General features: G+C 39.6%; 1 protein-coding gene across 1 annotated transcript; it reads right to left on the minus strand.

Annotated features, from left to right (window-relative positions):
* Positions 1-643: 643 nt before the first annotated feature.
* On the minus strand, positions 644-20,216 carry DDX21 (DExD-box helicase 21). The gene is made up of 15 exons (XM_017661781.3): positions 20,032-20,216; positions 17,573-18,013; positions 16,963-17,038; positions 16,102-16,280; positions 14,552-14,669; positions 13,113-13,298; positions 11,917-12,062; positions 11,088-11,237; positions 10,546-10,707; positions 9,254-9,373; positions 7,991-8,064; positions 6,258-6,417; positions 4,955-5,089; positions 4,404-4,448; positions 644-3,802 (listed from the first exon to the last, which is right to left on the minus strand). Exons 1-15 carry the CDS (start codon positions 20,110-20,112, stop codon positions 3,533-3,535), a joined length of 2,343 nt encoding a protein of 780 aa, XP_017517270.1. The 5' UTR covers positions 20,113-20,216; the 3' UTR covers positions 644-3,532.
* Between the last annotated feature and the right edge of the window lie 1,796 nt (positions 20,217-22,012).

A 22,012-nucleotide genomic window follows, 5' to 3' on the forward strand; every position in this document is an offset into this window, starting at 1 on the left:
TAAGGTAATTTTTAAAAGATGCATGGCCAATAAATGCAAAATACTGATCCTCAATTAAAATGACACAGTATTATTTTGCACCTAACAAACTGACCAAAGGAAGCCAAAATCCATTGTCTAAGTATTGTGGGCAAACAGTTTCTCATATATTATGGGCAGGAAGGTAAACTGGTACTGCATTTGAGAGTAACTTTCACCAAAATTTAAAATATGTTCCCTTTGATCCTGCAATTCTACTTAGAAAATTTATATTAAAGTGACAATCAGACAGGCAAAGGACATTGATTTTAGGGTTGCTTATAATATGGAACAATTACAAATAACCAATATGGCCATCTAGAGTTCTGCTTAAATAGGGGTACATCTGTATGATGAAATGCTATGTAGTCATCAAAAATATAGATCCACATTTACAGAAAAGCATGCACAAATTGAGAGGAAAACAGCAATTCACCAAGTGGATGTACGATTCCCATTCTGTAAACAAATTACTGGAAGAGGTGCTCACATAAAGCTTAGATACAGGCTATTACTTGCTTGTTTTTTCTCCTGTTTGGGCTCTTATACCTATCATTTATTATTTTTAAAATAAAAATTTTGAACTATTTTCAACTTTTAGGGAAAAAGTCACCAAAACCATAAATTATAAGTACTAATATCTTTATTATTGCATAAAGCAGTATTTTACACATTAACTCATTACAGTAAAAACATTTTATATACAACTGTAAAGAAAACTGCAGCACAGAAGCTCCAACATAAAAGTGGATTGTATTTTAAAGTTCATTGAGCTATTTGATTGGAAAATATTTTCTCTGTAGAAAATAGTAAAAAGGATAGCATTTCTCAGGCTAGTCCAATAAGCCAAACAGTGGCTAATTATATTATATGGTTTGAAGTCCAGGATCCAGAAGAAACTTGAGCTTCACTTATTAAAACGGCCACATTTTCTTTAAAATAACGATAAGTGAAATTCCATTCATCTTCCCCCTTACTCTTGATTTATACCCAATTATTTTTCATTAGGCTAACCCATATCAAGGTTTTAGCTGTTCCTTCCTGAAGGACTGATAGCATCCTTTTAACCTGCTTCAAAAGGTGCCCATTCCTATCCAAACTGTGCAATATTTTGGTTACTAAGTAAGCTCAGTATTTGAGCAAAACTGGAGTAGAATAAATAAATTGAAATCCACAAGGCACATGAGTTGTCTGTCAAGTATCTTTCCCTAAATCCCTGTGGCTCAATGGGAAGCCACTGAGTAGGAAAAAAAATAAAACTGTCAAGTGCATCAAGGAATAAAAGCCAAGAGAATTTCTGAGAACATAGAAACATTGTGTCAGGATTCAAGGATAGAACTGAAGTCTGAATAGAAAAAGGACATTGACTCAAGAGTCAGAGTTGAGTTGGCTATCTGAGTCTTAGTGTAAAGTGATTAGGTGAAGAAAATTAGATATAAAAACCTAATCAAGGAAAAGAAACCAGGGCCAAGAAAGATTTCAGTTGTTCAAAATAATTAAATGAGAACAAGACAGGCCATGTATTTTAACTTCTAGCATGTTTATTCCCTGAGATCCTCAGTACAGAATTTCTAGGAGTTAAGGTGAGAAGACAATGCCACACCTGAGCTCCTGCACCATGCAGAAAGTTTCCCAGAGAAGTATTTGAGAACTCAAGAGTTATCTGGCCAGGGCTACTATATTAAGTTCTTTAGTTCTCTCAAAGCAACAACTTAAAGTAACCACCTAGAGTCTGTCTCCAGATGAAGTCTCTAAGCAGCCAAAACCTTTCAATAGAATAGCAGTCTAATAGAAACAGATCCTACATTGCTACTATAGGAACTAGGCCTTTGAGAAACTAATTTGCATCATTCTACCTAAAAATCCCAGTCTGCACATCAGAAGTTAACCTCTAGAAACACTAATAACCCATTCAGTTTTCACCATTAAAAGAATGCTTTAGTATATGCACCCCAGTTTTACCGCAGCAATATTTACAATAGCCAAGATACGGAAGCAACCTAAGTGTCCATCAACAGATGAATGGACAAAGATGTGGTACATATACACAATGGAATATTACTCAGCCTTAAGAAAACAAATCCTACCATTTTGCAACAACATGGATGGAGCTAGAGGGTACTATGCTCAGTGAAATAAGCCAGGCAGAGAAAGACAAGTGCCAAATGATTTCACTCATTTGTAGCATATAACAAGGCAAAACCTTAGGAACCAAACAGCAGCAGACTCACGGACTCCAAGAAGGGACTAGTGGTAACCAAGGGAAGGGGGTGGAGAGGGTGGGAAGGGCTGAAAGGCAGAAGGGAATTAAGGGGCACTATAATTAGCAATCACAATATATGTAAGTCTTGGGGAAGGCAATACAGCACAGAGAAGACTAGTAACTCTATAGCATCTTACTACACTGATAGACAAGTGACTGCAATAGTGGGGGTGGGAGTGGGGGATGGGTGAATGCTGAAACCACAATGTTGTTCCTGTGAAAACTTTGTAAGATCGTTTATTAATGATACCTTAGTTTAAAAAAAAAATGCTTTGGCATGTATTGTTCCTGGTTCTTCTCTTCCCCCTCAACAGATACAAACGGTTTCCTTCTTGCATGTGAAAAATATTTTGAGTGGGTTTTTTGACTCAGCAATGCAAATCTCCGGCCCCTACTCCCTTAATTCCTTCTTGGTAAATAATGTTAATCTTCCAATAGTAAGTGGAATACATCATCATCAAGCACCATTCATGCACCCTCCTTACTTATGAAGAAAGCTATGGGGCCATCTTACCTGTATGGAACTCCTCAGGGATACTTCCTTTCTAAAATACTTCTTTATATATACACACACATACATAGATGGATAAAATCTGTGAAGAATTCACTGAAGCATGAATCACCTTATACTGAGAAGCTAAAAATGTATCAAAATGCACACAATGGCTAACTATATAATGTCTCCTACCAAATGCATCACCATCCTTTAAACGAGATCATATGCTAACATAAACTGTTACATCCTAGCTAACTTTGAAATCTTGTTTCAAAACATTGCTCAGTATTAATTCTCAACATAAGACCACGGTTAGGCAGACAGCTGAGGAACAGCAATTACACAGCAAAGCTTCGACTACTCAAAGTGCTTCTCCAAGGACTGTTGCATTCCCCATAGAAATTTAGGGAAGGACACTATTAAGAGACTTTTAAGTATAAAGACAGGTCACTTTGAAAAAGTATAGGCAGATACATGCTTGATTTTACCTTGTAATCTATAGACAATACATTAGAATAAAATGTAATGAATTCATACATCTTTTCAAAAGGAAAACCTGATACAGAAGTAGCAATAAAGTTAGAAATGATAACCATCATATGAAATAATTCAGATTAAACTTCTTTCTCTGGAAGAGATGGGTACTGGGCAAGTGGTCAGGAAGGAAATACAATGTGCTTTTAATTTTGTATTAAAACTAATATTCAGTTCAATGTTGACAAACACAATTGTTTTTGCCATATAAATCCTCTAAATTACTGACGAAATGCTTTACTAAAACTCCGTTTCTGGCCTCTGTTTTGGGATCTGTTATTTTTGTTTCCACCACTTGATCGCTGTCCTCTGAAGCTTCTATTTCTTTCTCGCTGTCCCCTGGAGCTTCTGTTTCCATCCCGCTGTCCCCTGAAGCCTCGGCTGCTTTCCCGCTGTCCCCTGAAGCCTCGGTATCCTTCCCGTGGTCCTTCCAGCTCTGGTTGCTCTGTGGCCACAGAGAGCTGCCAGCGCCGTGAATCATGCCATTTTTCCTGTTGAGAAATGGTTTTGTTTTTACTTGCTTTGATTTTTATTGAATTTGGTTTGGAAAGGCATGAGAAAGATGACAGTTTTGCCCTTTCTCTAAAGAAAAAGTAGACTGGTAACCTAAGTGCTTAAAAGGTCACTAGTCAAAAATACTAACCTTCCTGCCCAAAAAGTTAAGAGTTGCTAAAGTGTGGGAAAATAAATTTCCCTATGAAAATTACCATCATCACTGTATCACACACTCAATGCTTTTGCTACAGAGCACCCATAGCTGTCAGGTAGTAAACATATAAATACACCCTGTACAAACACACTTCTCACAGCAATACTGAATGAAAACACAGCAATTAAATGCCTATGTAAACCCCATTAATATATAACGAGAAGCTGGGTATTGCTCACAACTCTGTGGTAAGAAATAAAGGAAAACTGGCAGACTGGATGAGAAAACTAGCAGAATAAAAAGGAAAGGAGAAAAAAATACTAGAATTTAATTCTTAACTTTTAGTAAAGGGCCTATAGCTGTTGTTTCCCTTTCTATTATTCTGTATTTTCAATAACGGAAAATCTAGATACGGTAACTGCAAAATCCAAAAGAAAAGACACCTGTATTTCTGGCACTGCTGCAGTGGGCACATCGAAGCAAACACCCTAGAAAACAAAACAAATGCAAGTTAAACCAGCCTTTGACTAGAATTACACAATGCACAGTAAGTGATACTGCAAAAGAGCAGGTATCATATACAAAAACAACCACCCAGGTATTAATTTTAGATGGATTTTAGACCAAGGCCTAGACATGATACCTCCCAAAAGCACAATAGCAAAAGGCCAAGGATTAAAAAAGCTTTTAAATTTTGAATTAGTTTTAAGTTGTTTAATAAACCCCATCTGGATGGAGATGTTAGGGAAGCAGCTGGATCTTCAGGTCTGATACTGCCTGCAGATGATTCAGGCTAGAGATACACGTGGGCTGTTGTCAGTGACTCAGTGGCAACAGAGGGTCATGGATGACACTGCCCAGGGAAGACTATATATATAGTAGAAAAATGCAGCATCTCCCTGTTAGGACTGGGAGAAGCCACCATACAGTGTTACTGCCCACATAAAGCTACTGAACCAAGCGAGGTCGTGACAAAAGCCCCAGCCTTCCTTACCTGCTTTCCTTTGAGAAACACCATTCCCTTCACTTTGGAATCAATTTCCTCACCCAGTTGCTCTTTAAGTTCTTTCCAAGCATAACTAATGTTTGGCATTTCAATTGAGCACTTCAAGATCATGGTCACAAAGCCCTTATAGAAGAAGGGGGAACAAATTAAAGTCTCTAAAACTAACTGATAAACACTTGCCCTCGTGTTTCTGAAGTATTTTTGGAAAAATTCTCCCTAAAAGCATCCACCTCCCCATATCGTGCCCCCGTCCGTCCACCCATACACACACAAAAATTAGTACAAGTAAAATCAGGAAACTCTGAGTAAGAAAGGTGGATTGTGCCAGTGTTAGCAACCCAACTGTATATGATAGTTTTGTAAAAATGTTACTCTTGGGGGAAATTGTGTAAAGTGTACCATCTTTCTGTATTATCTCTTACAACTACTTATGATCTGACAATTCTCAAAAATTTCAATTAAAAAGAGAAAAGCATACACCTTCTTAAGTTTCTAGTAAAGCTAACTAAATATATCACATGCATTTACGTGTTCATAAAATGGACATATAATTCATATACCATAAAATTCTCTATTTTAAAGTATACAATTCAGGGATATTTTTAGTATAGTCACAAGGTTTGCAACCATCACCACTATCTAAAATTCCAGAACATTTCATTATCCCCAAACGGGAAACTGTTAGGCAAGAAAATAGATATGAGTGGGGTGGAAAGAGAATAAGAGCAGTAAAGCCCCCTAGAAGGGACTCTAACAGTTAAAACTAGAAAGCCACAAAAGTCTAAGTTAATGAGTTAATCAATTAAAGCTCAAAAGGTCAGGAGAACTTGGCCTTGAATGTCTGAATATTCCCCAGAAAGGAAAAGTATCTGAGCACAGCCCATGTCTTCATTGTGTCAAGTAGATCGTGCCATTTTAAAATTTACCTAGCCTGCTAAAAGGCCCACCTATGAACAACATAGTAAAAGGCAGGATTTTTTACTACGTTGCCTTTTACGATGCTGTTTATAGGTGGGCCTCTGCCCTTCAATTCTTTGTTGTGGCAGGGACAAGAACTGAGGAAAATACACAACACCCACCCCCCCTAACATAACCACATGCCCCTTAGCAGTACCATTCCCCTCCCTCCTCCACCAAGACACTGGCAACCAATAATCCATTTTCTGTCTCTACTGGTTTGCTTACATATCCACCTTAATGCAAGAGTTAAAACAAATGAGAAGTTTAACCCTTTCAAATCCCACTCAAACTTCAAATTATAAGGCGTCAGAAATTTGACAGGAACCCTTACCACATCTGAGTTGATTAAGGAGCGCTGGTCCACTGATGTGGCCCCTGAAATATGGGCCAGTGCCGCTGCCAGCGCTTCCACGGCTCCCTTTTCCTCTATCAGTTTCTCAGCTGACTGTTTGAAGTGACCAATGGCAGTGGGAGGCACCGAATCCAAAAGCCTACAGTTTTAAGAGTGTAATTGTCAGAAGAAAGGAGAGAGGTAGACAGGTTTCATTTTCAAGGTAATTACATCTCAAGATAAATCAGTAACTTTCAAACCAAGCTTTTCATATAACACAGCGTTTTGATGCTATGTATATAATCATCACATTTCTTTAGTAATCTATAACTCTGATTATATCTAATTCTATTTTACCATCAAACCACAGTAAGTTTTATCCCAAGGAAATAACAAAACAAATATTAAGATGTTCACCACAGCATTACTTACAAAACAGAAAGAATGTAAACAATTTTAAAATGTGCATTCCCACAGACTGGTTAAATCACAAAACAGACACAGTGCAATGTCATACTACCAATTAAAAATGATGTCAATAAATGTTGGACATTTTTTACAATAAGTATGTGTTACTTCTAAAATTGGAAAATACTACAGTTATTTACATTCTGAATTAAAAAAAAAGACTCCTAACTAAATCAGGTTAAAGATGGTATGGACTTTTACTATAGACTATGAATTTGTTAGGGAGTCATTATTATCTTGGTGGTATGAATGTCACATCTCCAAGCTGAGTTCATCCAGGGCATGAATAAGAGGACTCGAGGCAGCCTTTTTTGGAAGAGTTGCTCCTCTAAGGGTCATCTCATTCACCACGAGCATCTTTGTCTCTTTCCTCCTTCCCAATTATCAAACCTAAATTTCCTTAACTGCCATTGTAGGAAATTGTCTACAGGCTACTTAAACAAAAACATGCCTGGCTAAAATAAAATGCTGAGTTAACATTCTTTTCATTTGAAGAACTTTCCCGAGCCATTTATATGCTAATATCCAGCATTTCCTTTGGTTAAGGGCCCCACTCCTGGGCTATAAATAAGCATTTCACTTATTTGTAATAATTGTGGAAAGCCCCCTAAAAATGATGTTCATACTCAGTGGTTCTTAAGCATGAGATGCAGCTCACTACTAGGACACTTCTGGAAAACAGCCAAGACCTTTTGAGTTGTCATGTTGCTAATCCTGCTCATCCCCAGCCACACTGCACAGCCAGGGATGCTAAACAGCTCAGTATCTGTCTACAGGTAGAACAATCCAAACAATTACTAATTCTCTTGCCCCAAATGCCAGAAGCACCTCCAATGACAAACACTACTAGTCTAATCCTCGCCATCTGGATATTAACTACAATTTAAGAAATATTCAGCTCATTCCTACCTTGGGGCACTAGATTAATTAAGATTGGGAATATAATCTGTGGATCTAATCTACTCAATTCTCAGGTGGAAACCACCTATGTCATATCTAAGACACAGTTCTTATCTGTCTTAAGCACCCAAGACAAATCAAACTATTAACAGTGGTTTCCTCTGGTAAATAGGATTGGGTGGGGATGAATAGAAATAAAGGTTTATACTTTATAAAATTTTACCTCAGCACAACCTAAGTATTTTTATAACAAGCAGGTTATAAATTGTTAAAAACAATAAATAAAGGAAATAAAATTTAAGAGGCCAAATATCCTGGCACTGACACATGCAGTGAACAGACCACAGCAGTGACAGGGAACATACCTGATGGCATCTTTGCTGGAAGCTTTGATTATTTCTGTTGCAGAAGGAACACCTATTCGTTTAAATTTAATTCCCTATGAGAAAATAACCACAGTTTAATGTACAATGTGGCCATCAACTGTTCACACTAAGATTAGTACTCCTCTAATTTTTTTATACTTACCAAACATATTTATTACTATTTAAAGGTAAACTTTTTCTTTTAGAATGGTTTTACAGAAAAGTGGCAAAGATACTACAAGGAGTTCCCATACACTACGCACGGAGGTTCCCTACTGTTATGAGTATGGTACATCTGTCACAACTAAGAAACCATCATTTCTACACACTACCAGCTAACTCCAGAGTTCATTCGAATTTCACTAGTGTTTTCACAAATCTTTTACTTTTCCAAAACCCAATTCAGGATGCCACATTACATTTAGTCATCATGTCTTCTTAGGATCCTCTCCTCTGTGGCAGTTTCTGTCTTTCCTTGTTTTTCATGACCTGACAGTTTTAAAGAGTGTTGGTCAGGTATTTTGTAGAATTTTGTCCCCCAGTAAGAGTCTATCTGAGGCTTTTCACATGCTTAGACTGGGGTTATGGGTTTTGGGGAAGACTAGGTGTGAATACCCATCTCATCACATCATCATTAGGGGCACATGCTTACCACTAACGTTGGCCGTGGTCATCTGGCCAAGCAAGGAGTGCCTGCTTTCTGCCTTGTCAAGTCCTCCACCCTGCCCCCACCCCCACCCAACCGCCTACTCTACTCTGTGCAAGCAAGTCACCAAGAGCAGTCCACTCAAGGGCAAGGGGAGAGATTAAGCTCCATCTCCCAGAGAAGGACATGCCCACCTGAGAACTTCCTTACAGAACTATCCTGTAGAGAAAATTAGTCTCTTCTCTCCCATTTTAAACTTTATCCTTTTGACATATTGCTATCTTTTGGGTTCCAAGCAATTCTTATAATCTACTAATCTATGCTTAAATATTTCTGGTATGCTCATGCCATCACTGTCTGAAAATTACCTTTCAAACATAAAAACACCCCTTGTAATTTTAAATATGAAAATAAAACCACTGCTTTCAAATGCAGTTATTTCAAAATGGGCTTTTGTCATTATAACAATATATAAAACAAGATGTATCTGACAAGCTTTCAGTCATGGCCCCATGACAGAAACAAAAAATATTTTAAATTTAATAAAAATTGAATAAAGAAACCAAAGACTGACTCTAGAATTCAACATTTACAGAATGAAGGCTAAAACAGTTTACCGCTTTTTGCTCCACTTGTACTAATTGGTATTCTTCCTTGTGCTGATAAAAGCAAATGCAAATCCCCGTCCTTCCAGCTCTACCTGTTCGTCCAGAGCGATGGATGTAGGATTCCACATCCTATTAAAGTAAAAGACATGAGTGACATTGAGCAAAAACAGAGACCTGAGCAGCCCATGTAAAGGGCCAAGCGTGTTACTACCTGAGGGTGTTTGGGGTGACTCCTTAGCATTTGAATTTAAAGAGCTATGATGAACAGTGGTCCCTTAGCCTGTGGGCAAATCTGCAAAAAGCATCATCTAAATAGTGTTGTCCAACAGAATGATACAGGTAATGTCAATCTTCAATTTTGTAGGAACCAGTAACATTTTTTTAAGGTTAAACTGATTGTAATAATGTATTTCATTTAGTTCAATATACCTAAGAGTTTTATTTCAATATGCTACCTATATAAAACAAGGTATTAATCAGATATTTTATATTCTTTTTTCATAAGTCTTCCAAGTCCAGTGCTCATAATAGAAAGTTTAGACTATAACAAAATCCACTGTGTATTTTACACAGGGTGCACATCAATTTGGACTATCTGGATTTCAAGTATTTACACAGCCATTAACTGTAGCTATCGCATCGGAAAGCACAGGACTAGATGCATTTAAAAGACATCTATGTTACAACCTAATGGGACTTCCTTTTTAAGAACTGGTGACTTCACAATAACCAGGTTTTTTTTCTGTCACTGTAAATAACCTTTAACTTGAGGGATTTGCCAATCTAGGGGGGAGGCTATGGAAGCCTCATGCTGGAAGTAATGAAAATGGGCTTTTATTTATGTGAAGCACTGTCCACACCACTGAAACTCTGCTTCAGGGCCCTCCTTAGAGGTTCCCATCACCACACAGACCCAAGCAGTTTTAACCATGGAGGCTGTTAACTACAGGCCTTTTCTCTCCTCTCTATCCTCTAGCTTATGAGTTTATCTATCTTACCCCCACCCCATCTAAGTCCTACCTATCTTGAAAGTCCAGTTTAAAATTGTACTACCTCCTTGAAGCCTGCCAGGACTCCCCTGAACCAGAAAACTATCTTCCCAACTCTGGCCACTGACTACACTTCTCCTCGACTGTTAAGAGGGGAGGGCCTCATGGCAGGTTTGTTTTGAAAATCACTCTTCATATCCTAGCACCCAAGTGACAGCTATTACTAACCACATCAAAGTAAATGATACAACTCCCACTTTCTTTTAGCACCCAAAAAAGCAACAAAATTTCATCATAGTACAGAACACTTACCTTTGGTGGAGAACTTTGTACAACTAGATCAACCTCAGGAATGTCTAACCCACGTGCAGCAACATTGGTTGCAACCAGAACTCCAAAATTACCATTTCTAAAACCTTTCAGGGTGATTTCCCTTTGCTTCTGAGGAATGTCTCCATGTAATGACTGGGCATCCTGCCAAAGAAATACACTGGTCTAAGAATACCAGATCCAGCAATTCAAGTATTTTTAAAATCACAAGCGAGGCCCATAAAGACATACTTATTTTGGTCACCCTTTTGCTGAAAACAATGCAAAAGGGAAAACATGGACCTCACATAGACAAGCCTCAAAATTTCCACTCCTTGGTCATTAAATCGACTGTATCCAACTACACAAGGTACAGAACACCAGAGAAGTGTGACTGAACCCAGTCTATCCATGTAGCCTTGGGTTTGAGCCACCACTGCCTCATCTGTGGGATAAGACTGATGGATTAGGTAACCTCTAACATGTAATATTGGACTGTTAGTTGAAAGATGCTTCCTCCCCAAAGGAAAGGGGGGAAGACCAACCTGCTTTATGGACACATTCTGTGACAGCTCCTGGGCTTCTTTCTTGGTCTCGCAGAAGATGATAGTGCGCCCATGGTAACCACTATACACTCTGATCACGTCCCCAATAACTGCTGCCCTCTGAGTCCAGTGGCACTTGATAGCCAGATGCTTGTAAGAGAGGGAAAAAATATTTATTCACTAAAACCTTGCCAGAACCTGCAATCACCTGTTCAGTACTAATGGTCCTAGGAGCAATGGTTTAGGCCTGGTTGGAGCAGACTGCTGCCACCACTGTTTAGATAAAAACTAAACCATGAAAAAGCAGAGGGCTTTTCCCCTTCTCCAAAGACATCTGGCTTCTTAACTGTTTTCCGACTTAGCCAAGAAAATGTAGAGAAAGAAATGTCACTCCCTAGATTCTTACAGGAAACCAAATAACTAACAAGAAAGTTTGTGTTTTGTCCTTTCATCCACATACACATGCAATTAGCAGCCAGTTACCATACAGGTCTATTCCTTGGGTGAAACAATTCAGGTTATCGGCCTCAACACAAAGTACTAGGTTTCCGTGCTGCCCTCTAGTGTTTAAATTCTAGATGTAATTTCTTTCTGTTCTTAAAACTCAGTTTTAGGTTCCAAAAGAATCTGAAATCAGGCTATCAGATGATGAAATTTAGAAAACATAGATACCATATACAACTCAAACAGAAATACATTTTTACTTGGCTTTTCACATGAATTTACTATTCATCTGGAAGAACAGTTTGTATTTATCAGTCTTAATTCTATCGGACAGGAAAAAAATGGTATACAACTTACGACTAATTCCAACAACTAAATCATTTACCTCCACAGTTATTGCCGTTTTCTGAGTCTTTTTACCAATCAGGTCCACTTGCTCATATGTAGATTTCATGTATTTCTTAGCAACATTATATACCCAATGAGGGCAAGTTGCAGAAAAAAGCAGTGTTTGGGGATTGTCTTCTGAATCTTTGGGGGAGGAAAGAAGAGTCAGTATAAATATCCCAAAGAAGCCCACATAGTATTCCAGCTTGCCCATTCTTCCAGGGTCCAACAATATTCTATAGCAACCACTTGAGGCCAAGACAGGCACCGGGGACATAAAAATGAAAGATACAAAAAGATTCCCAATGGCCAAAGAAGTACTGCTTAAGTAATTGATGTAAAGGTTCCAGCAGTACTTTAAAGTTATTTTGCTTTCTGACCATTAGCCTTGATGACCCACAAGGGAAATCTGTCCGTTATAATGAGACCAACTGGAAGACACCAACTCATCAGGCCCAGTAACCAACCGTTTAGATCACTAGGCATAAACATCTGTAACAAACATCAGAACAGATTCTCTGCTCATCTATACGCCCTAGCATTTTCCCATTATTTTGAGTTTAGAATTCCAGTCTATTCATTCTTTTAGATCAGTTTCTAAAAAGCTTCCCAGTCCCAATTTTTTTAAAACTTGCTCTTAGAATCCCATTGTGTTTTCATGTATTTCAGGCAGTGTTGAGTGGGCAGAACTCTTTTGGAGAGCAATATAACAATGTATATTGAGGAGCATGAACTCTTTATACCTTTCAACTTTAATTTCACTTCTGGAAATCTATCCTGAAGAACTATTTCCAAGTGCTGATTTATAAAGGAGCTACATCTGCATAAGAATGTCTGCAGGTAGAACTATTTATTGTCTAAAAATTAAAATATGTAGATGGAATAAAATCATGGTATTAATTTTGGAGTATTAATGCCAAATTTTTATGTGTACAGTAAGATTAATATGCACACTTAAACACAATGGCACAAATTTAGGAAGAAATATACCAAAGCAAAGTATACCAAGCTGGTAGATGTAATTTTTCTTTTTTTACTTTCCCATTTTCCCCATTGTAGTTAAGTGATAAATCATCTTAATTCAAGTTTTCCTGAATAAAATAAGTCACCTCCCAGTTTCTTAAGGCTTCATTTAACTCTTATCACCACGCTTCCTCCAATCCCTTTTATGGCTTCCTCGAATTTGGAGGTTACCTTTCTTATATGCCACACATAAAATCTCTTCCACTTGATCAGCAAATCCCATATCCAACATCTGGTCAACTTCATCCAGGACAACATGCTTAAGTTTGGTAAGATCTAGTTTGGCATTCTGCAGGTGATCTTTAATACGACCTGGAGTCCCAACCAGTATATCAATCCCATTCCGCATGCGTTCAACTATAAAGAACATCAATGATAAGATACGCTGGGTTTCAAAGTCCTTTTATTAGTCTAGGGTACCAATTAAATATATTTTTATTCTACAGTATTTATTAACTACAAGTAAAAGGTAATATACTAAGTAATAAAGATAAAAAAAGATACTCAAGGACTCCTTCATCTAGTGGAAAAACATGTAAGAAGTGGCAACCTAGTATATTACATGACATTAACTAAAAAATGTACCAGAGTGAGATGGTAGCACCAGGAAGGAAATGACTTCCTTGGCTGGTAGAAAGTGCCATGGTTTCACAAAGTGAGAATAAGAATCTTAAAGAAATAGAAACTTTCATTAAGGTAAGTAAGCAGATACACAATGAATGAGACAGGATAGAGGGGCAAGGATTCCAACAAGGTACAGAGACATTCAGGAAAATGGGAGTTCAGTGTAACTGAGGTGAGACGGTAATAATGCAGCTTTTTACCAAGTGCCTATTGCAGTCTCGGGATTACCATAGGCACTCCACATACATTATCCAATGCAATCCTCACTACACCCCTGCAGGAGAGTTTAGTAATGCTCTTTCTTTACACAAGCAAATCAAAGTGCTGAAAAATCAAGCAACTTGAACTTAGAAATCACATAGCCACTCTGTGGGCAGAGGCTAGATTCAAAACCACACCTGGTACCAAAGCCTATGTTCATTTAACCAAAGCTGGAATGAAATAATCACAAGCCTTCTAAGCCAATGCTAAGACTTTTTGTGCCTGTCTTCCCGAATTACTTATCTGCTTTACAGAGTAAAGCTTTAAGGTCTTGAACTGGAGAGTAATGGAAACTACTACAGCAAAGACTGTAACTTTTGGTCCTTGGGTCTAGAAAAAAGAAAGCTTATCTGCAACGAAAAGGAAACAAGGACACAAAAAGAAACAGATCCACGTTCTTGACAGATGAAAGAGATTAACTCTGAATTCTAACTTTCTAGTTCCAAGGGCCCAATTGGACTCTTTCTTCTTGGGTTCGGTAAGACACCTGTGCAGCCTTTAGAGAAAGAAATATAGATATTATAAATGCCCAGAGAACTGTGTAAAGGATTTGACACTGCATCATGCAGGACCATGTTCGCGACCACCTTTAAACAATAATGACAAAAGAAAACCATCATAAATAACTAGACCACGTAAAGACAGATGTCAAGGTCAGAAGAATTAAATCAGGGCATCCAATAATGGATGGCATTTTTCCTTTCCTCACTTTTGAATTTACTTACTTTGACCTCTATAGGGAGTTCCACCATAAAAACAAGCCACTGCCAGTTTTTTTGTGATGTCACTGAAGTCTCTGCTTACTTGATTTGCCAACTCCCTTGTGGGTGCAAGAACCAGTACCTGAAAAGGAAAAACTAATCACTGAATTCAAAGTATTATGCAGTATTTTGCTTCTTAACACACTTGGAATTGACCAGAAGGGTCAAGTCATTTTACCAGGTATTTTCAAAAATCTATTATGTACTTTACAATGTATTATGTGCTGAAGGATCAAAAATATGGTTCCTGACAAATCTGCTCAGGAGAAAAGCTTGTGATCTTACCAATCAGAAGAGAAGCGGGTGCCCAAAGGTGGGTTGCATGGAGCAGGCTAGAGGAATTGGGGGAGGGTTCACGGAGCTGCTCGTTCTTGGAAAAACAGCGCTCCAGGAAAGGAACAACATGAGCAAGGAGTAACACTGCTAATGGTAACATGAGCTAATTATGTGAGCTTTTACTATGTCTCAAGCTCTATACTAAATGCTTAATATGGATTATTCCCATTAATTCTTTCAAGTTACTGACCTACAATGGTACTGTACAATTGTATTATAATACCTAAAATAATACACAAGATTTCTGAAACCAAAAGCCTAAGAGGCAGAGCCTGGATTTAAATTTAGGTAATAGGGCTCCAAAACCTGTAGTTGAACCACTACACTGAATCTGAAGTAGAATGAAGACAGATAAGCAAGGCAGGGCCAACATGGTGAGGAGCTTTGCATCCAAGAGCACTCTGAGTTTGATCCAGGAGGACATACAACAGGAAATCACTATAGATCCACTATGGGAAACCACTACAGCTATGATTTATGAACAACCTACTGTGTTCATCCAACCGGCATTTACTGAACATCCACTGTGTGCCAGGCATTATTCCTGGTACTAGAATAATTCATTTGTTTACTGTTGCATTTGTTTATATTTTCAGTAAACAATGCATCAACAAGGTGGCATGGACACCCGAAAGTCAGTGAACAAGTGAGATGGAGCCAGAATGTCAGGTCCAAGAGCCCACAGCCAAGGTGACAATATAGGCATTTCAGTGAGGACAGAGTTTGTCATGCCACATTCTCCAGAAATGAACTGAATGAGCACCATCCCGATAAGGGGCTTGGCCTCCTTACTTCCAAGTGCCCCTCCTCCTATTCATGCGTCTCTACTAAACATGTTTTCTCCATCTAAACAAAAATGGTCAAAGATGCTTGACCAAAATCTGTGAGGCCCAGAGACATCTATAGTATGAAGGGAACATGATGGGAATTTATAATACAGGTGATCACAAACATGAGACAGATTAAATATTTAGACATATTTACGGTTTGTGGCCAACCATCTTGAAAGAATTATCCTGGACTACCTTCAGAGAAATATCTGAAATATCCGCTTCTCCACCAGTAAAAGAGGCTTTAAGGAGAACCCAACAAAAAGCTATAAGGCATGTAAGCTGTGCCCAAGAGATAGTTTTCCTGTGCAGATTTGGAGCCCCTGAGGTCTATGTGGAAGACCTTACCTGAGGGGCACGGCCTCTCTTCCGGTCCTGCATTTCTCCCTGAAGCTTCTCAATCAACGGAATGGCAAAGGAGAACGTCTTCCCAGTTCCTGTCCGTGCCTGTGCAATTAAGTCCTTCCCACTATAGACATGGTGAAATGTCTTTGCTTGTATAGGAAACAGGAAGGTCACCCCACGGGCTGTGAACAAATTAGTCATGTTATCTGAGACTGCAGTTCTTAAAATCCCAGCCATACAGGAGGACGAAAGCACACCCATGCTTCTGGCCCTGTAGAATTAAGGAATTCTACCTTCTGGTCAACATCTACAAAGTCAGGTTCAAAAATACTCTGGTAGGAAAGGATCTGCTTGACTGAAAAATATCAACAAACTCTAAAGCACCAAATAATAATATTTATTATTTTGAGAGACTAAGTCACTTGTTATGAAATCTCATCCATAGGTCAATATAAGCCTGAAAACCAGGTGCTCTGCAGTCCAGATTGTGCCACCCCCAATTCAGAGAACACCTAGTGGGAACTCTGTGACTACCGGCATACTGCCAGGATGAGTTCAGCATCAGCTGGTATCATTAACCTAGACATGCCTCAAGAAATGGAAGAGGACAAAAAAGAAAATACTCACATAGCATCAACTGTTTAACTGCACCAGCACTATCAGTCATTACACTTCTGAATATACATATTGTACTGAAAATATTTTAATTACTTGTTTGGCAGCAAAAGCCATCACTCGTACAGTTTTATACAGAATATAGATCTACTCCATCATATGGTTGCAGCATAGTTCATCTCAACAAAAACAGTGGAGGGCTTTCAAATAACATATCCTAACATTAGATGGTATTTCCAAGAATATTACCTTTGAGAAGTTTGACAGTCTCTTCAGATATGGGAAAATTAGAGAAAGCTCCTTCTTTTTGTTCCACAGACATTTCCTATCAAATAAGGCCACAGAAATCAATAACTTTACCCATGTATGTTAATACAGAGAAGCCTTCTGAGAAACAAGAGAGCCCATTCTAAAACATCTCTTCCGAATCAACAAAAAAAAAAACCCCACAAAGCCTTGGTAGGTAAATCAAGACCCAAAAAGGAAACATAATAATCTAGACATAATAATCTATTAAATCTATTTTGTTCTAACAGAACAAAAATGTGTAGCAAACATATACTGCACAAATACTATGTCTGGCTAGTGAATGTAGATGCAGTCTCAATGAAGAACTATTCCACAGCCATTCTACACCAGCAATATTCTGTGCTATCTAGGATTCCTAAACTTAAATAGATCTACTTATTTGCAAAGGAGGCATTTGGACACTGCAATTTTAAACATGAAGTCTCACCCTGCATGCAGTTCATGGGACACATCAAATTTCCTCCCCTTATTAAATAACATGTGTAGCAATTACCTACCTATTTAACTGAAACAATGTAAGTACATTCTACATATTAAGATGCAATTTTACCTGCTCTAACTCACTGTTACTTTCTTCACTGGCAGTTTCATTGGAGTTAGAGACCGATTCAGAATGAGGGAATCCATTCTTCAGTTTGGGGCTCTTCTCCCCAATCTCTCCATTCATTTCCTTTTCTTTCTTCATCTTCTTGGGCTTAGGAGCACCGACTTCTTCAGAAGGCACCTCATTTTTTACTACTTTTTTGGTTTTAGGAGAAACAACTTTATTTCCTAAGGGCTCCTTTGGTTTTTTCACACTTTTGGTTTTAGGAGAAATGATGTCATCTTGAGATGGCTCCTCTTTTTTTGCCTTTTTGGATTTAGGAGAAGTCATGTCACCCTCAGAAGGTCCAGCTTTCTTTTTAACTTTTTTAGCTTTGGGGGAAATAATTTCTTCCTTTATTTCTGTTCCCTCTTCAGTATTAGATTTTGTCTTCCCTTTTCTGCCTTTCTAAAAATAAATTTAAAAAATACAAACACTCAACAAAGCTTCTATACATTTATATAATACCTCAATTCTGGAGTATTTCAAGATCACAAAATTATGAGAAACATAATTTGGGGCATTTTTCAACATTGTACTTTCACTTTATGATAAGGCAACATCAAATAATGCTTTTTAGTACCATCTCTTAGCTATATGGAAATAAGTACAGTATATATCATTAATTTCATTGGTTTGGAAGAGAATGCCTCTTAATAATATTCATGTTTGTCTAACAAGTTGTAAAATCAAATTATCATAAGAATTTGGGGTGACTCTTAGGATGCTCCAATAGACTCTAAATACTACCACAGAAAATCATCAAGTACACTTTGACTTAATCCTGATCAGGAGTAATAAGGCCATATATGTCCACAGAAGGATGTTAAGCAGATTTCTTTCCTTTCTATGCTGGAATTCCCATACAGGTAAAACATGGATTCATAATATCTGTCTCACCTAGCTCACAAGTACAAATGACTTTATGGAGACACTTTAGGAACCAGAAAGCTCTAAACACTCACAATTTATCACCCAACATTTAAAAAAATAGACATACACGATTTAAAGAAAAAGGCGGGGGAAGACCCACATAAGTTACAAGGAAATGGGATGGGTGAAACCTCAAAACCAAACTAGACTATGGCTCCTACCTGAAACTTCTGACCCTCTCCAACTTTTATTACTGAAAGCTTAATTACTTAGTATTACTGAAAACAATTAGGTGTGTCAGCCTCTCTTAAAACCTCTATGGCAGAAACCCAGGCCAATCCCAAAACTATGTAAACTATTACATTGAGCTGAAATCTGCTTCCCTGAAACTTCAGGCTTGGCCTCTGCTCTCAAATCATGGATGAGGATAATCTCCTCCACATGACAGTCCTTCAGACATTTGAAAAATAATTTGGTCTGCTCCCGAAGACTTCAGTTCTTTCATCCCTTGTTTCCACCAAATTAGAGTGGATTTCCCATCCCGACAGTGTCTTTTGGAATGTACTGAAGTTTGGCCATGGCCCTCTTAAATGTGAGCATCCCACAGCTTATCATACTCACTGACAAAGAGCAGCTAAACCTGGACCATTTCCTCCCCACCTGTGGAGAGAAGTCTGTGTTCCCTCTGGCTTCCTAAGAGGCCAAAATATCGATCGCTGCTGTAAATGCTGCCCATCAAAAAAACCCAGAAACAAAAAGGAAATAAAATCTTAAGTCACGTACAACACAAATTCTGGGACAATCTTTGTTCCTACTGACCTTATCGCAGAACAGTGTCAGTCACAGTTAAATAAATCACTATCCAAGGAAGCAACAGCAAAGAGGCGGACAGATATCAAAGTCACTTAAGACTACTGCACACTGCCGGCGTCTATCACGAATATAGTGTACAGTTAGCACCACAACAGGACTTTACATTTCCATGGGAAATCTGGTCAATAAACATTAAGGGCAGCTGAATTACCTCACCTTCTAAGGCACTGAATTACTTCATCTGCTTACCGGAAAACAAACTGCACCTCCCTTACTAGGGCAAAAAAGAATGTCAGTGCATACGCCGCCCACGTGTGCAGGTGTTTTGGGTCTCGCGAGCGTAGTCTAAGTGTCGGTCCTCACCTTGCCTTACAATTTCCTCCGCTCGCGCTCACGCCCGGAGTTGGGTCGGAGCCTGAGCCAACAACGCACGGCCCATCTGTGAACGTCCAAGCCTGCGCATTAGCGCGGAGCGCCCGGCCTCCAGGACCACGTGGGCACCCGGCCCTCACTGCCGCTCCGACCCGCTGGGCCGCTGGGCCGCTGGGCCGCTGGGCCACTGGGCCAGAGCTCCCGGCGCGCTCCGCGCTCCCACCGCCTGCTCAAAGCACTCGGCCCCTCGGCCGGGACCGCGCCGGTTTCGGGCCGGGCTGCGGCACCCCTCCTCTCCCACACCCCGCTCCTTTCCGCGCCGGGACCCTCGTGCTGCCTAGCCCCAGGTCCCCGACCCTCGGCGGTACCTTCTCAGTTTGCTTTCGCGGCATTTCCAGTTTTTCCACGGTCGTGTCTGATCCCAAATCACTAAGGAGTTTTCCCGGCATCGTTCAGCAAAAGCTCCGTAGGGCGACTTGTCTCTTCACCGCGTGGAGAAAAAGGGACCGTCCCAGGCCTTCAGCCACCCCGGCTTTCGTCACTTCCTGTAGCGGCGCACTTCCTGCGGAAGCATAAAGCCCCGGGAAGTCCGCGCCTGCGCGGTTCTTTCGCGGCGCCCGCTGGGCGCCCTGGATTGAGTTCTGTGGCTGGAGTGGGAGACATGTGCGGCACAACTGGAAGGAGGCCCGAAGGTTAGCCTTGTTTTCTCGTTCCAGCACTGGCCAGATTCTCACTAGCCCTGCCTGATAAATGAGTACTTGAGTGGCGCCTCTTCGGTGCTGTATATTAGATTGCTCCAGTTTGCAAGATCCTTCAACACGCAGACGCGTGAAATGTGTATTCTTGGTCATCCTGAGAAACGTTGACGGTGTTACACGTCCAGGCTCTAAAGACTGGATAAGAACTAGAATTCAGTGTGGGTCTGGTCATTCATTCCTGCGTGCTCTCAATAAATATCCCGAGTATTGACCGTGTCTGGTGTGAGCACAGGGCTAGAACTCAGTAACCGTACACACGCCTTGTCTTCAAGAAGCTTTGTAGACTGGTGGTAGACAGACGAGTGTCAGAGCAAATGTTCCCAAGACACAGACAGGCACTTAAATCGGCCTGGGATCAGTAGAAGGGGCCCCCAAACCATGCAGGCCTCCTTAGTCTTGCATAATTTGGACAATATGCTAATTTGAGCAGTTGAGGGTGAGACAGGGACCATGGGCTTAGACAGAGTAGGGTGAGGGCCTCCAGAAAAAGCAGGGCAAGATATTTACAGTCAAAGCAATGTAACAGTGTAAAGTCCCTATTGAAACTCTGTGTTGAGTAAAGTCAAGGTCGCACTAATTCTCTAGGGTAAAGATACTAGACTAGGAATATAGCCATCTTCAGTGAGGTCAGTTAAAGGTCAGAAGGCCATGAGCAACTTGGCCTGGAATGTTTGAGTGTTCCTCAAGGGTATCTCAGCATAACCTGTGACTTCACTGTAAACAGCCCTAGCAAACAGACAACAACCCTGCCCACCTTGAGGGCAGGGCCGGTGGTACAAGTTCCCTCAGTTCCCCCAAATCCTCAACTGCCTATAAATCCTCTATAAACAACGCACCACCCCAGGCTCTCCTGTCCCCTCCTGGCGTGAGCCAGGAGCTCTGTCCTCTCACTGTCTCAATAAAAGCCTCTGCCCTGGCTCTCCTACCTTGATTGTTTGCTAAATTCATTCTTCAACTCTGCAAACAAGAACCCCAGCATCAAGGGCAAGTGGCTCACTGAATGAGGTATAACACATGCTAAACTTCCTCTGAAGAGCTATTGATTCAAAGAATTGGGAGCCAGTTTATCATAAAGTCGATTTCAAAAATCATGCCTGGGTTTGAAAACCTGCCCTATTTGCTGGGTGATTCTGGACATATTATTTAATCTGAACCTGAGTTTCTCATGTATGAAATGAGGATTACAAAACCTCCTCCATCAGTTGAGAAAATTAAGGTAATGAAAGGGGTTAGCAGTGGCTGGCAAGGCAGAGCAGAATAAGAGAGCTATTAAAACTCCTAAGTTTTTAGAAAGACAAGTAAAATGTAACCATTTTACAATAAAGGAAAATGCTGGAAGTTTTATTTCTGCATTTCAAAAAATCAGTTTTTACTGCATTTTTAAAGTCTGAGTTTAAAGAAATGTCGTTTCACGTAAATTTATTTCATGTTTCACAGTCCTGATTTTTTTCTCAGATAAATTTATATAAATTCAGAGAAATGTTTTAACTTATACTTTGTGAGATCATTGAGCCAGAAGCCTTGATTTATCCATCTTTGTATCCTTAAGATTTCAAACAATGCCTGGCATATAGTAGGCTGTCACTAAGCG

Source organism: Manis javanica, chromosome 7 (genome assembly GCF_040802235.1).
Source record: "Manis javanica isolate MJ-LG chromosome 7, MJ_LKY, whole genome shotgun sequence".
Lineage (NCBI taxonomy): Eukaryota > Metazoa > Chordata > Mammalia > Pholidota > Manidae > Manis > Manis javanica.

What these genes read in the sequence shown, in the direction of transcription:
- DDX21 (XM_017661781.3), bottom strand. Translation starts at nt 20,112, where the DNA reads ATGCCGGGAAAACTCCTTAGTGATTTGGGATCAGACACGACCGTGGAA. An exon ending in AGAGAGGCCGTGCCCCTCAG is followed by an intron (nt 14,670 to 16,101) that starts GTAAGGTCTTCC and finishes TTTCCTTTTCAG; the next exon opens with GTACTGGTTCTTGCACCCAC. An exon ending in AAACGGCAATAACTGTGGAG is followed by an intron (nt 11,238 to 11,916) that starts GTAAATGATTTA and finishes CTCTCTTACAAG; the next exon opens with CATCTGGCTATCAAGTGCCA.